General features: G+C 40.0%; 1 protein-coding gene across 1 annotated transcript in view; it reads right to left on the reverse strand.

Moving 5' to 3' along the window:
* Positions 1 to 14,917, reverse strand: part of LOC308080170 (uncharacterized protein) — a 104,889-nt gene that overhangs the window by 23,533 nt on the left and 66,439 nt on the right. Inside the window, exons 35-43 of the mRNA XM_080421946.1 lie at positions 14,272 to 14,358; positions 12,233 to 12,379; positions 10,152 to 10,438; positions 5,437 to 5,554; positions 4,681 to 4,781; positions 4,278 to 4,401; positions 2,631 to 2,801; positions 1,800 to 1,882; positions 1,063 to 1,111 (exon numbers count right to left, since the gene is read on the reverse strand). Coding sequence (XP_080278072.1) covers positions 1,063 to 1,111; positions 1,800 to 1,882; positions 2,631 to 2,801; positions 4,278 to 4,401; positions 4,681 to 4,781; positions 5,437 to 5,554; positions 10,152 to 10,438; positions 12,233 to 12,379; positions 14,272 to 14,358 — 1,167 coding nt within the window. The remainder of the gene's footprint in view (positions 1 to 1,062; positions 1,112 to 1,799; positions 1,883 to 2,630; positions 2,802 to 4,277; positions 4,402 to 4,680; positions 4,782 to 5,436; positions 5,555 to 10,151; positions 10,439 to 12,232; positions 12,380 to 14,271; positions 14,359 to 14,917) is intronic.

A 14,917-nucleotide genomic window follows, 5' to 3' on the forward strand; every position in this document is an offset into this window, starting at 1 on the left:
CATTATTATTATTATTATTATATACCACTGAAACACATTATATTATTATTATTATTATATACCACTGAAACACATTATTATTACATTATTATTATTATATACCACTGAAACACATTATATTATTATTATTATTATTATATACCACTGAAACACATTATTATATTATTATATTATATACCATTGAAACACATTATATTATTATTATTATTATTATTATTATTATATACCACTGAAACACATTATTATATTATTATTATTATATACCACTGAAACACATTATATTATTATTATTATTATATACCACTGAAACACATTATTATTATTATATACCACTGAAACACATTATATTATTATTATTATTATTATTATTATATACCACTGAAACACATTATTATATTATTATATTATATACCATTGAAACACATTATATTATTATTATTATTATTATATACCACTGAAACACATTATTATATTATTATTATTATATACCACTGAAACACATTATATTATTATTATTATTATATACCACTGAAACACATTATTATTATTATATACCACTGAAACACATTATATTATTATTATTATTATATACCACTGAAACACATTATATTATTATTATTATTATTATTATATACCACTGAAACACATTATTATATTATTATTATTATTATATACCACTGAAACACATTATATTATTATTATTATTATTATTATATACCACTGAAACACATTATATTATTATTATTATTATATACCACTGAAACACATTATATTATTATTATTATTATATACCACTGAAACACATTATTATGACATTATTATTATTATATACCACTGAAACACATTATATTATTATTATTATTATATACCACTGAAACACATTATTATATTATTATGTTATATACCACTGAAACACATTATATTATTATTATATTATTATATTATATACCACTGAAACACATTATTACATAGTGTTATAATACACTGAAACACATTATTACATAGTGTTACATAGTGAACCTACTACAGTAGTAAGTATCAGACAGTAAGTTGTTGACTGACCTGGTCAGTGTACTGAGGTCTGATGATGTCATTCAGTCTGATGCTGAACCTGCAGACACACAAACACTTCATATCACTAGACTGTTTGCTGCTGGACTGTTGTTGAAAAGTACGGTTCAAATATCCTTATTTTATGTTTTTTACAACGGGGGTTTTCACAGCATGGCTCTGTAAAAAGCTAGCCGTCTAGGAGAGGGTCTGTGCGTGCGTGTTTATTTCTTGAGATAATCTCACAACCTACAATGACATGTCCAAATTAGGCAGGCCAGAGTTCATTTTGTTAAATTCACAAAAACAAATCTTTGTCCACAACCTTATCTCCAGTCAATGTAAGTTACTGATTGAACAATACATTTGAGGTTCTCAAACATGTTCATAGATTTGTCGAGATGTTTTGATAATAGCCGGTGTCTGACCTCATGACGCATGATGAGCTCTAGGGCTGTGAATCGTCTGCTATCTCACAAATCGATTCGATTCCGATTCTTGGGGTCACGATTCCGATTTTTATCGATTTTTTTAAAACAAACGATTCTCGATTCAAAACGATTCTTGATTCAAAACATAGGATTTCAGGATCTACTCCCAAGTTTTATCAACTGATAATAATGTAAACACACAAAGGTAAATCCAAGATCCTAAAAAAATAAAAAAAATAAAAATAAATAAAAACTTTTTTGTTTTGTTTTGAAAATCGATTTTGACCCCATTGAGAAGCCAGAACATGTGTTACATACCTGCCTAGGAAATCATCAGAGTCTAGGTCTTTATCGTAGGCCTCAAACTGGATCTCCTGGACGTTCTGTCCACTCACAACCACCTGGACAAAACACACAACCCTCCATACCTTTAGAACAGTGGAAAGTAACTAAGTATATTTAGTTATTACTGACCACCAGTGGTGGAAAAAGTACTCACTTTTTGTACTTAAGTAAAAGTATCAATACTGCAATGTAGAAAAACTCTGTTACAAGTAAAAGTCCGGTAATCAAAATTGACTTCAGTAAAAGTAAAAAGTATTGGCATCAAAATATACTTCAAGTACCAAAAGTAAAAGTACTCATCATTATGCAGAATGTCCCATTTCACAAGTTTTCAAATGTATAAAAATCTTTTGAAAATGGAAGATCTACAAGCTCACAATGCGTCACATGTGAGCTTGTAGATCGGCTATTTTCAAATGGCCGAAATGTATATAGGGCTGGAGTGGTTAATGTATGTGTTGTAATAATAATCTAAATCTACAAAGTAACCAGTAACTAAAGTTAATAATAATAATAATTAATAATTGTAGTAAAAGTACAATATTTGCCTCTGAGATGTAGTGGAGTAGAAGTAAGAAGTACTGAAAACTGGAAATACTCCAGTAAAAATACAGTACTTGAGTAAATGTACTTAGTTACTTTACACCACTGCTGAATAGGCTACTTCTTCCACCACTAAACAACGTTAGCCAGAAGGAGGAGGAGAGATGTTCTCACCTCATACATCTCATTATCATCTCATTATCATCTCATTATCATCTCATTATCATCTCATCTCAGAAGGAGGAGGAGAGATGTTCTCACCTCATACATCTCATTCCAGACCGGGTTGAGGTTCTCCTTGATCACATGACTCTTGAAGGTGAGGTCACCGACGCTGACCTTGACGTAGGGGTCACTCTTACCCTTCATCATGCCCCAGTTGTCCTTGGCAACCAGACTCTGAGCTTCCAGCAGGTGGATCCTCAGCACCCCCTACAGGACAAACGTTAGAACTGCATTCATGAACCACTTTCATCCCTGTTTATTTTTTTTATTACAAATTAACCAAAAGATCTACAAGCTCACAACGCACTAGGGCATTCACAACTAATGATTTTTACTAGTCGACTCATTAGACCAAGTAGTAGTCGACTAGTCGACTAGTCGAAAAAAATAAATAGGGGGGGGGCATTGTTTTAATTCCATCCTACTACTATATTACTATTATTATTATCCTCCTGCCCTTATTTTTATGGCGTTTTAAGGGAAGCGCTTCTGGCAAAGCAGCACAGCACCACAGCAGCGTCTCCAAGGATCCCCATTGCCCAATAATAGGCTTTTATTGGGCATACTTTTGACCCTCTTTTGATAAAAAAATAAGTCAGGAGGATATTAATAATAGTAAGATGGGCCATTACTATGGCATTAAAACACATTACTTTTTTAAACTATTCGACTAGCACCAACAAAGTCGACTAGTGGTTATACTAGTCGACTAGTCGACTAGTTGGTGAAAGCCCTAGAACGCACCGCGGTGCGGGGCGCTGTGAGCTTGTTTATCGTGCTATTATAACCGCATGACACTATTATACAACGCTGTATGAAACGGCTTAGAGGGGTCACAATATCAGTCACTAGAAGCAGAGACGTGTGTTTTAATGAGTCTAACGTTCATTAGAAGGACAATATCAGTCACTAGAAGCAGAGACGTGTGTTTTAATGAGTCTAACATTCATTAGAAGGACAATATCAGTCACTAGAAGCAGAGACGTGTGTTTCAATGAGTCTAACGTTCATTAGAAGGACAATATCAGTCACTAGAAGCAGAGACGTGTGTTTCAATGAGTCTAACGTTCATTAGAAGGACAATATCAGTCACCAGAAGCAGAGACGTGTGTTTCAATGAGTCTAACGTTCATTAGAAGGACAATATCAGTCACCAGAAGCAGAGACGTGTGTTTCAATGAGTCTAACGTTCATTAGAAGGACAATATCAGTCACTAGAAGCAGAGACGTGTGTTTCAATGAGTCTAACATTCATTAGAAGGACAATATCAGTCACTAGAAGCAGAGACGTGTGTTTTAATGAGTCTAACATTCATTAGAAGGACAATATCAGTCACTAGAAGCAGAGACGTGTGTTTTAATGAGTCTAACATTCATTAGAAGGACAATATCAGTCACTAGAAGTAGAGACGTGTGTTTTAATGAGGCCCTGCAACTTTGACATCTGTCTTGGTTGCTTGTTTTAGCAGAAAATGCACTTCAGACTTCTGGTGATTAGTAGTTTCGTTCCTACCTATGTTGAATGCACTTATTGTAAGTCGCTTTGGATAAAAGCATCTGCTAAATGACTGTAATGTAATGTAATGTCTTTGGTACCGTTTTGCAGCTTCACTTGCCCTATTGCACGGGCCTTATCCTGAAGGGACAAACATAATAATAACCTGTACTTTGAAGCGAACTGACCTCAGTAGCGAAGTGGAGTCCTGGGGAGCTGTGTGGGGGGAGGGGCTGTTCCTCCTCCTCTGTCTGCTCAGACGGAAGGCCAAAGGTCACTGTGGCCTGGGCCAGGTCGTGACCTACGTGAGGCCTGAACACCACATGCGCGTGCACACACACACACACACACACACACACACACACACACACACACACACACACACACACACACACACACACACACACACACACACACACACACACACACACACACACACACACACACACACACACACACACACACACACACAAGAGCGTAGTTCAAATTAAGTCACTTTTTTCCCACTCAGAGTTATGGGTGGTCCTTGAAGGCTTGAACTGAAACAGATCTCTCAGGTCTCACAGATCTCACAGATCTCTCAGGTCTCACCCCTCTGTTGGTGGCTGAAGCTCCTCCTGAGCTGCTGCAGGTGTCTCCTCTTGTGGAGTGAACTCCTCTTCATCGTTTGGCTCCTCCTCCTCCTCCTCCTCCTTTGTGGTAAAACAATGAAACGGTGACATTGACGACATGGACCGTATTCACATGGCAGCCATTTTGTTCTCATGGTATTAAGCCAAGACACAAAAACAAAAGAAAGACCTGGCATCTCTTGAGAGGGTAAAATGAAACCAAATGGACCCTTACGGGTCCATTTGGTTTCATTTTACGCTCTCAAGAGTTAAATTATTGTAAAACACCTGCATTACTAAATGTACAAGAAGTCACAATTAGAGAATGTAGAAGAAATATTCAAAGTTTTGGGTCTGAGAGTCTAAATGTCATCAAACGGTTCTGTGGCTCAAATGCTGAATAAATAAAGGACCTTGATCTGAAAAGTGTTGAAAACCACTGGTTCTACATTATTTATACAACTCACTGTAGCAACAGGATGAGGTTCAGCTGGTTGACAAACTGTATTATTATACATTCATTATAATAATCATAATTATTATACAACTCACTGTAGCAACAGGATGAGGTTCAGCTGGTTGATAAACTGTATTATTATACATTATACATTCATTATAATAATCATAATTATTATACAACTCACTGTAGCAACAGGATGAGGTTCAGCTGGTTGACAAACAGTATTATTATACATTATACATTCATTATAATAATCATAATTATTATACAACTCACTGTAGCAACAGGATGAGGTTCAGCTGGTTGATAAACTGGAGGTTCTTCTTCTACGTTAGATAACATCTCATCACCTTCTCCTTCATCAGGCTCTGTCTGGCTGGATGTCACCTCAGTTCTATGGGGACAGGATGACACCCAAACCATTATTAACAAAATATTTGTGATTAACGATATTATGGCGATAATCAAAATATGCTTAAAAATTAAAATGCCACTCTGCTTTTGTTAACCACTTGAACGAGCCCCCAGCATCCCTATTCTGGGTGGAATGTTCGCCAACAAATAGTCAATCTACAAGCTCACAATGTGTTGCAACGCTTCTCATATTCTCATAATTTACATCACGTTTATTGACTGAAACGTTTAATAATAATAAACTTTATTTGTAAAGCACCTTTCATGACGTGACATGCAGCTCAAAGTGCTTTACAGAGCAAGAATACAATTACAGAAAAAGTACAACTGATTTAACAATGAAGCAAAAAAAGAAAAGCAAAAGCATGAAACAACATTAACATAATAGCAAAAAGGCAGTGAATCAGGCAATACAGTGAGGACAGAGATTTAAAAATCAACTAAAAGGAAGAGTGAAGAAATAGGTCTTGAGCTGTGCTTTAAAGGTTTAATGACATTCACTTTTACACCACATTCAAAGTCTTTGTCCTGGTCCTTCAAAAGTGTACAAAAAGTTTTAAGTGAAAATTCCATTCCAGTGATCAATGGCAGGTGTTTTTCTCTCACATTTCTAAAGCCTTTTCAACTGCAATGAAAAAAGAAATCTTTGCCTGCGGGTGTCGCTGGTGAGGGATTTTGCCTGTCAATCATCGCCTCTGCTCCGCCCCCCCCAAAGGAAAGGATAGGGGAGGGGAGGGGCGAGGAGGAGAGTGGGCGGGATTATTTGACAGTGACCTCACTGTCGAAGGGCCAAGCTCAGATTACTTTTCAGCCTAATTATTCAGAAAACCCCAGACCACAGAAAATCCACTGAATGTTTTAAGTTCAGGTTTTTTGGGTGTAATTGAGGTCATAAAACCCCAAATAAAACATTGAAAATAAAAAAAGTGAAAATGAATGTCATGATACCTTTAAAGCTATCCACAGAGGTCTGTCTGTCTTAGGTGTAATGGTGCTTTAAAGCTATCCACAGAGGTCTGTCTGTCTTAGGTGTAATGGTGCTTTAAAGCTATCCACAGAGGTCTGTCTTGTAATGGTGCTTTAAAGCTATCCACAGAGGTCTATCTGTCTTAGGTGTAATGGTGCTTTAAAGCTATCCACAGAGGTCTGTCTGTCTTAGGTGTAATGGTGCTTTAAAGCTATCCACAGAGGCTGTCTGTCTTAGGTGTAATGGTGCTTTAAAGCTATCCACAGAGGTCTGTCTTAGGTGTAATGGTGCTTTAAAGCTATCCACAGAGGCTGTCTTAGGTGTAATGGTGCTTTAAAGCTATCCACAGAGGTCTGTCTTAGGTGTAATGGTGCTTTAAAGCTATCCACAGAGGTCTGTCTTAGGTGTAATGGTGCTTTAAAGCTATTCAAAAAGGCTGCCTGTCTTAGGTGTAATGGGAGTTTATTCCACGCTGTTATCGCCTATTACACCAGGCGATCAGTGCACAAGAAAATCGCCACCCGGACTGCGCAGTCATCTGCCTAGGCGACTTCAACCGGACAGACTTAAAAAAGGTCTTTCCCAAATTCCACCAGCATGTCGCCTGCAGTACCCGTGGTGACAATATTCTTGACCACTGCTACACGCCCTTCAAGGATGGATACAAAGCTCTCCGCCGCCCACCGCTAGGAAGCTCTGACCACGACGCCATCCAGCTGCTACCTGCCTACAAACAGAGGCTAAAAAGGGAGCCGGTCGTTGAGAAGGAAATCCGAATCTGGTCTGAGGACACAGACGCTATGCTACAATCCTGCTTCTACCAGACTGACTGGGGGATGTTTAAGAACGCCGCTGGGAATAACATCAACGAACTCTCAGACTCAGTCACTGGCTTTATCAGCAAGTGCATAGATGACATAGTCCCAAAAAAGACAGTTCGGATCTATCCCAATCAGAAACCATGGATGGACAGCGGAGTACGTGCACATCTGCATGAACGGGACGCTGGTTTCAAATCTGGCGACGTGGAAACGCGCAACACGACGCGCGCGGCCCTAAACAGCGCCATCAGGAAGGCGAAAAAGGCCTACACAAAAAAGATGCAAGACAAACTCAGCAGTGGCGACATCAGGAGCACATGGCAGGCAGTACACACCTTGACAGACTGCAAAACAAGAACCAGAAGCGAGGTGAACCCGCCTGCCTCCCTCCCCAACGAACTGAACACTTTCTACGGCCGGTTTGAGATCAGCTCCAACCGCGGCAGCCAAGCGGGGCCATCAGCAGCACCAGCAGAGGAGAACCCTCCTCTAACCATCTCGGAGAGAGAAGTGCGTACAGCCTTCACACGGGTCAACATCCACAAGGCAGCCGGACCTGATGGGATTCCAGGCCGGGTCCTTAAGACATGTGCAGACCAGCTGGCGGGTGTCTTCGCTGACATCTTTAACCTCTCCCTCTCCCTGGCTGTGGTCCCTGCAGGGTTCAAAATGTCAACCATTGTGCCCATTCCCAAAAAGGCCAAAGTGACATGCCTGAACGACTGGAGACCTGTTGCTCTCACCCCGATCGTCAGCAAGTGTTTCGAGAAACTGGTGAGGGAATACATCAGCTCCACGCTACCTGCCTCGCTGGATCCGTGGCAGTATGCATACCGCAAAAACAGATCCACCGACGACGCTATTGCCATGGCTCTCCACACCGTCCTCTCGCACATGGACAACAAGCTGCTGAAGGACAAATATGTACGTATGCTGTTCGTGGACTACAGCTCAGCATTCAACACCATTGTCCCAGCAATACTTGACAAAAAGCTCAGACACCTAGGGCTACACCCAAGCATGTGCGACTGGATACAGGACTTCTTGTCCAACCGACATCAGGTGGTGAGAATGGGCAGCATCACATCCGACCCCCTGACCCTCAACACCGGAGCACCCCAGGGATGCGTGCTGAGCCCTCTCCTCTACTCCCTGTACACGTATGACTGCATAGCCACACATGTCTCCAACACCATCATAAAGTACGCGGACGACACGACAGTGATAGGCCGAATCGTCAACAACGACGAGTCTGACTACAGAGAGGAGATCAAATCACTGGCACACTGGTGCCGTGAGAACAACCTCTCTCTTAACGTCGACAAGACCAAAGAACTGATCGTGGACTTCAGGAGGCCGCGGAGAGACCATGCGCCCATCCTCATCGACGGTGCTGCAGTGGAAAGGGTCAGCGAGTTCAAGTTCCTCGGAGTACACATCGAGGAGGACCTCAAATGGGAGACGCACTCCACACACGTGAGGAAAAAGGCTCAGCAGCGACTGTACTGGCTCCGCCGCCTGAAGAAGCTCGGAGTAGGACGTCGCATCCTCAGGCTGTACTACAACAGTTCTGTTGAAGGCATCCTAACAGGCTGTGTCACGGCCTGGTACGGGAACTGCACTGCCCGAGAAAAGGTCAGCCTACAACGAGTAGTGCGATCGGCAGAGCGGATAATGGGAATCAAGCTCCCAGCGCTCCAGGAACTGTACAAAAAGCGGTGCGTGGTCAAAGCCAAGCGCATCATCAAGGACAAGCACCACCCAAGTCATAGACTGTTCAACCCCCTACAACGACCGCGACCGGGCAAGGGGCTCTACCGCAGTATCAAGAGTTCCACCACCAGATTTTGGTGTAGTTTCAATCCAGCCGCTGTCAGAATGCTGAATGGGGCATAAGCCTGGATGAGTTCAGCAGCCTGACAGCAGGCGGCGCAGACTTTTCTGGCTCTTCCTGAACACACCTGTGGATTATACCAGGGACAATGACTTGGACTTTAGCCCCCCCTCGGACACACCTGTGGACTACACCAGGTACAAATGACTTTTTGTTGCACTCCCTCATGGAGCTACATGCGGATTATACTAGGGTCAGTCCACTCTAGGTGGACACGCACTGACCTTTTGCACCTTAATCCCTTGTATAACGCACTGACTTTTTTTGGGTCTTTTTATTGTGCTCCTTTTCCTCTAAGCACCTTAACGTCCTTTGTCTATCATGCACAGTATAAGTATAACATGCACAGTACAATACATTGCTGCTATGCTCAGGCACCTTAGTTTAGTTTTTTAGTTTTTTTATTATCTCAGGTAATTTGTAAATATGTAGATAACTTGTCTGGCCTTCTGTTGCTCTCTTGTTTTTGATCTCCTTCCCACCTGCCCCCCACCCTCTTCTTCTCCCCCCCCCCCTCTTCTTTCTATGGAAACTAACGTTGCGATGGGAACGATGTACAAAAAAGAATTTCACCCACTTTTTTACCTTGTAAACCTGTGATGTGACAATAAAACTGATTCTGATTCTGATTCTGTCTGCCCTTAGAAGCAGAATGTCATATGTCATTGTAGGCACCTCGAGCAGGTCAGCACTAGAAGACCTGAGGGAGCGGTTTGGAATATATCTGGGCAGGCAGTCATAGAGGTAGGAAGGTGCCAGACCATGTTTAGTTCTGTCCCAGGAATAAACAAGTAAGTAAAGCCATGGGTTTTCCGCAATTTCTCCAGTGTGAATTTAGAGTTAAACCAATGCTACACATTTTGACCGTACAGTCAGTCCACTAAAACACACTCACTGTTCAGCAGGGAGGTCATGAGGTTCCTCCAGCTCTCTGGATGTAGGAGCTGACTGGTCAGCACTGACCGCCGTGGTGGTCACTTCATCTTTTGACCTGAGCGCTGTGCTGGTCACTTCATCATCTTCTGACCTGAGCGCTGTGGTGGTCACTTCATCTTCTGACCTGAGCGCTGTGGTGGTCACTTCATCATCTTCTGACCGGTCAGCAGCACTGACCAGCGTGGTGGTCACCTCATCTTCTGACTGCTGAGCTCCGAGAGCTTCAATCATCCTGGTCTGCACGATCTGTCAACAGCACAGTGGTGGAAAAAGTACTCAAATGTTTTACTTAAGTAAAAGTATCAATACTGCAATGTAGACGTACTCTGTTACAAGTAAAAGAAAAAGTAAAATATACTTAAAGTACCAAAAGTAAAAGTACTCATTATACAGAATGTCACATTTCAAGTTTTCAAATGTATAAAAATATTTTGAAAATAGCCAATCTACAAGCTCACAATGTGTCGCGATGCGACGCATTGCGAGCTTGTAGATTGGCTATTTTCAAATGGCCGAAATAGAGAGAGAGATATATATATAGGGCTGAAGTGGTTTATGTATGTTTTGTCATAATAATCTAAATCTACAAAGTAACTAATAACTAAAGTTTTCAAATAATTGTAGTGGAGTAAAAGTACAATATTTGCCTCTGAGATGCAGTGGAGTAGAAGCAAAAATACTGAAAATTGGAAATACTCCAGTAAAGTAAAAATACCTCAAAACTGTACTTTAAGTAAAGTACTTGAGTAAATGTACTTAGTTACTTTACACCACTGCAACAGCAACATGTCTCAGCTGGATATTCATAAACATTCTATTATTGTGTCTGCAGAGTAAAAACCCTGGTGTTATATTAGATTCAGCCACTAGATGGCAGACTGTGACAACACCACTGTTGCATAATGGTCACTGTCACTTCTACTGGGAGTCATTGTGATGTGTTTTCAACCTTGGATCATAGTAACAGCATGGCTGCCTTCCAAGGATATATTTTTTGGGGGAATAAACAGGCTATCTAACCTAATGAGACAAATGGCGTGAAAAAAAAAAAGAAACAATAATTCAGACTATTTTTTTGGAAGAAAAGCTATACTTTTATTCCACACCTTTTTAAAGGCTCTTTTAATTATTTGTTTTAATACAAAATAAAGGCCAGTAAAGGCACACATCTTAAAACACTTGCCTAAAGAGGAATCCTCCCCTGGCTGTCGGGGAAATAAACTAGTTCGGAAACATAACTTCTGTCGATTATTTCTCCCCTTCAATAATACCAGTTGGTATTGTATTTTATGTCATTGTTATCGTCGGTTAGTCACCTTTACAACGAGGTATAACTTGTAAGGATCGTGCCATCGTGGAAAGAGACACAGCTAAACGTGTGGGGACAGCGTTGCTGCTTGGTGCAGTCACACACCTGTGACTGGCAGGTCGCTCAAAACAAGAGTGATGCCAACAGAAATAAGTCAGGCACCGAATGAGTTAAAGGGAAGAAATAATTAACCGAAGTTAAGTTTCCGAACTTTTTGTCAGGAGTTATTAAACTTTTGGTCTTCAAGCAAAGGCTCTGAGCCTCTCTGCTATAGGGCATAGCAGTGGCGGCCATTTTCTGGTTCCACTCCAAAATAGTCAATGCATTTTTCCCATTGACATTTCCAAAAATATTTATATCAATTAATTTAAGCCTAGAATCAAGCCAGGGTCCTGGTGAATCATGACCATAAAACGTTTGATTCTGTGAAAAAACTTTTTTGAAAAAGGCAAAACAAAGGGTATTTATTAAATATAGTATATCATATAATTAAATATAAAATAAAAATGAAACACAGAAGAAAAGCGTTTTATGGTCATGATTCACCAGGACCCTGGATGGCTTGATTCTAGGCTTAAATAAATTGATATACATATTTTTGGAAATGTCAATGGGAAAAATGCATTGACTATTTTGGAGTGGAACCAGAAAATGGCCGCCACTGCTATGCCCTATAGTGTGCATGTATGCATGTGTGCGTGTATGTGTGTGTGCATGTGTTCTCCTCCCACCTTCAGTTCTGCTCTCAGTAGAATGTAACTCTGGGCCGAGGCTCCGTCCAGATGGAACCACTGGTCCAGGACCAGCTGTGGTTCTACCAGCAACTCTCTGACCGGAAGCACCAGGGACCCCATAGGCTGGTCCCATCCACTGGACAACTGTTATACACAATACAATACAAGGACTTAACCAGGGACCCCAGAGGATGGTCCCATCCACTGGACAACTGTTATACACAATACAATACAAGGACTTAACTATAGGACCCCAGAGGATGGTCCCATGCACTGGACAACTGTTATATACACAATACAATACAAGGACTTAACCAGGGACCCCAGAGGATGGTCCCATCCACTGGACAACTGTTATATACAATACAATATAGGACTTAACCAGGGACTCCAGAGGATGGTCCCATCCACTGGAAAACTGTTATACACAATACAATACAATACAAGGACTTAACTATAGGACCCCAGAGGATGGTCCCATGCACTGGACAGCTGTTATACACAATACAATACAAGGACTTAACTATAGGACCCCAGAGGATGGTCCCATCCACTGGACAACTGTTATACACAATACAATACAAGGACTTAACTATAGGACCCCAGAGGATGGTCCCATCCACTGGACAACTGTTATACACAATACAATACAAGGACTTAACTATAGGACCCCAGAGGATGGTCCCATCCACTGGACAACTGTTATATACAATACAATACAAGGACTTAACTATAGGACCCCAGAGGATGGTCCCATGCACTGGACAACTGTTATACACAATACAATACAAGGACTTAACTATAGGACCCCAGAGGATGGTCCCATCCACTGGACAACTGTTATATACAATACAATACAAGGACTTAACTATAGGACCCCAGAGGATGGTCCCATCCACTGGACAACTGTTATACACAATACAAGCACTTAATGAACAACTCAACCATTCTCTCAGTCTGTGTTTGGGTTTCAGGTTTTCTTCTTGAGACTTCTCTTTGAGTGGTGGAAGATTTGATCTGATTTTTTTTACTTAAACCACAATGCAGGAATGCACTGTTTAAAATAATCTTCCTGTATTCAAAACTTTACTTGAGTAAAAGTTCAAACGTACTGGGATCAAACTATACGTAAAGTACCAAAGGTAAAAGGACTCATTATTGCAGAATGTCCCGTTTTGCAAGTTTTCAAAATGCATAAAGATCTTTCATTATTGTATGTTTTGTATTAATAATCTAAATCTACAAAGTAACTTGTAACTAAAGCTGATACAAATACTGTAACTGTAGAGGAGTAAAAAAAAGAATGTAGTGGAGTAGAACTTTAAAGTATTAAAAAAAATGACATTATCAAGTTAAAGGGATATTTCACTTTAAAAACTATTTTGGGTAATTGTATCTTCTACTCAGGCTTTATGAGCCCCCCAGATAGTTTTTAAGTTGCTTGATTCAGTATTTGGATATTTGATATTCATTTTATCAGACACGCCCACTTCCTATACAAACCCAATGTAACTTCAAACTCCATTTTTAACATGTTAGATTCATCAAAAACACCCGTCCTTGGTTCTGGTGACTCATCCTGCCCTCCTAATACGTGAGGGGGCCGTGTTTTTTCGATCACTCTTTTCAGTTTTTTTTTTTTATGTATTTAATTTTTATAATTTTCCCCAAAAAATATAAAAAATAAATGAAAAAAGTAATTGAAAAACCACAGTCTCCTCACGTATTAGAAGGACTATATCAGTCACCAGAACAAAGGACGGGTGTTTCCGATGAATCTAACAACACAAAATGGAGTTTGAAGTAACAATGGGTTTGTATAGGAAGGGGGCATGTCTGATCAAATGAATATAAAATATCTAAATATTGAATCAAGCAACTTAGAAACTGTCCAGGGTGCTCCCAAAAGCCTGAGTAGACAATAAAATGACCCAACTTTTTTTTTAAAGTGAAATATCCATTTCACTTCCAAAGTTAAATGTACATCAAAATGATACAAAGCAAGGTATCGTACTTGAGTAACTGTGTTTACAAACCTTAATGATGAGCATCTCCTGTCTGGGGTCACGAACCAGGAAGTGGAAGGCCTCGTTCCATTGAGGTGACTTGGTGCGTTCACAAACCTTTAAAACATAAAATAATACAAACTGAGGTGACTTGGTGCGTTCACAAACCTTTAAAACATAAAATAATACAAACTGAGGTGACTTGGTGCGTTCACAAACCTTTAAAACATAAAATAATACAAACTGAGGTGACTTGGTGCGTTCACAAACCTTTAAAACATAAAATAATACAAACTGAGGTGACTTGGTGCGTTCACAAACCTTTAAAACATAAAATAATACAAACTGAGGTGACTTGGTGCGTTCACAAACCTTTAAAACATAAAATAATACAAACTGAGGTGACTTGGTGCGTTCACAAACCTTTAAAACATAAAATAATACAAACTGAGGTGACTGAGGTTCACAAACCTTTAAAACATAAAATAATACAAACTGAGGTGACTTGGTGCGTTCACAAACCTTTAAAACATAAAATAATACAAACTGAGGTGACTGAGGTTCACAAACCTTTAAAACATAAAATAATACAAACTGAGGTGACTTGGTGCGTTCACAAACCTTTAAAACATAAAATAATACAAACTGAGGTGACTGAGGTTCACAAACCTTTAAA

The sequence above is a fragment of the Gymnoscopelus braueri genome, assembly GCF_963280865.1.
Source record: "Gymnoscopelus braueri genome assembly, chromosome: 3".
Taxonomy (NCBI): Eukaryota; Metazoa; Chordata; class Actinopteri; order Myctophiformes; family Myctophidae; genus Gymnoscopelus; species Gymnoscopelus braueri.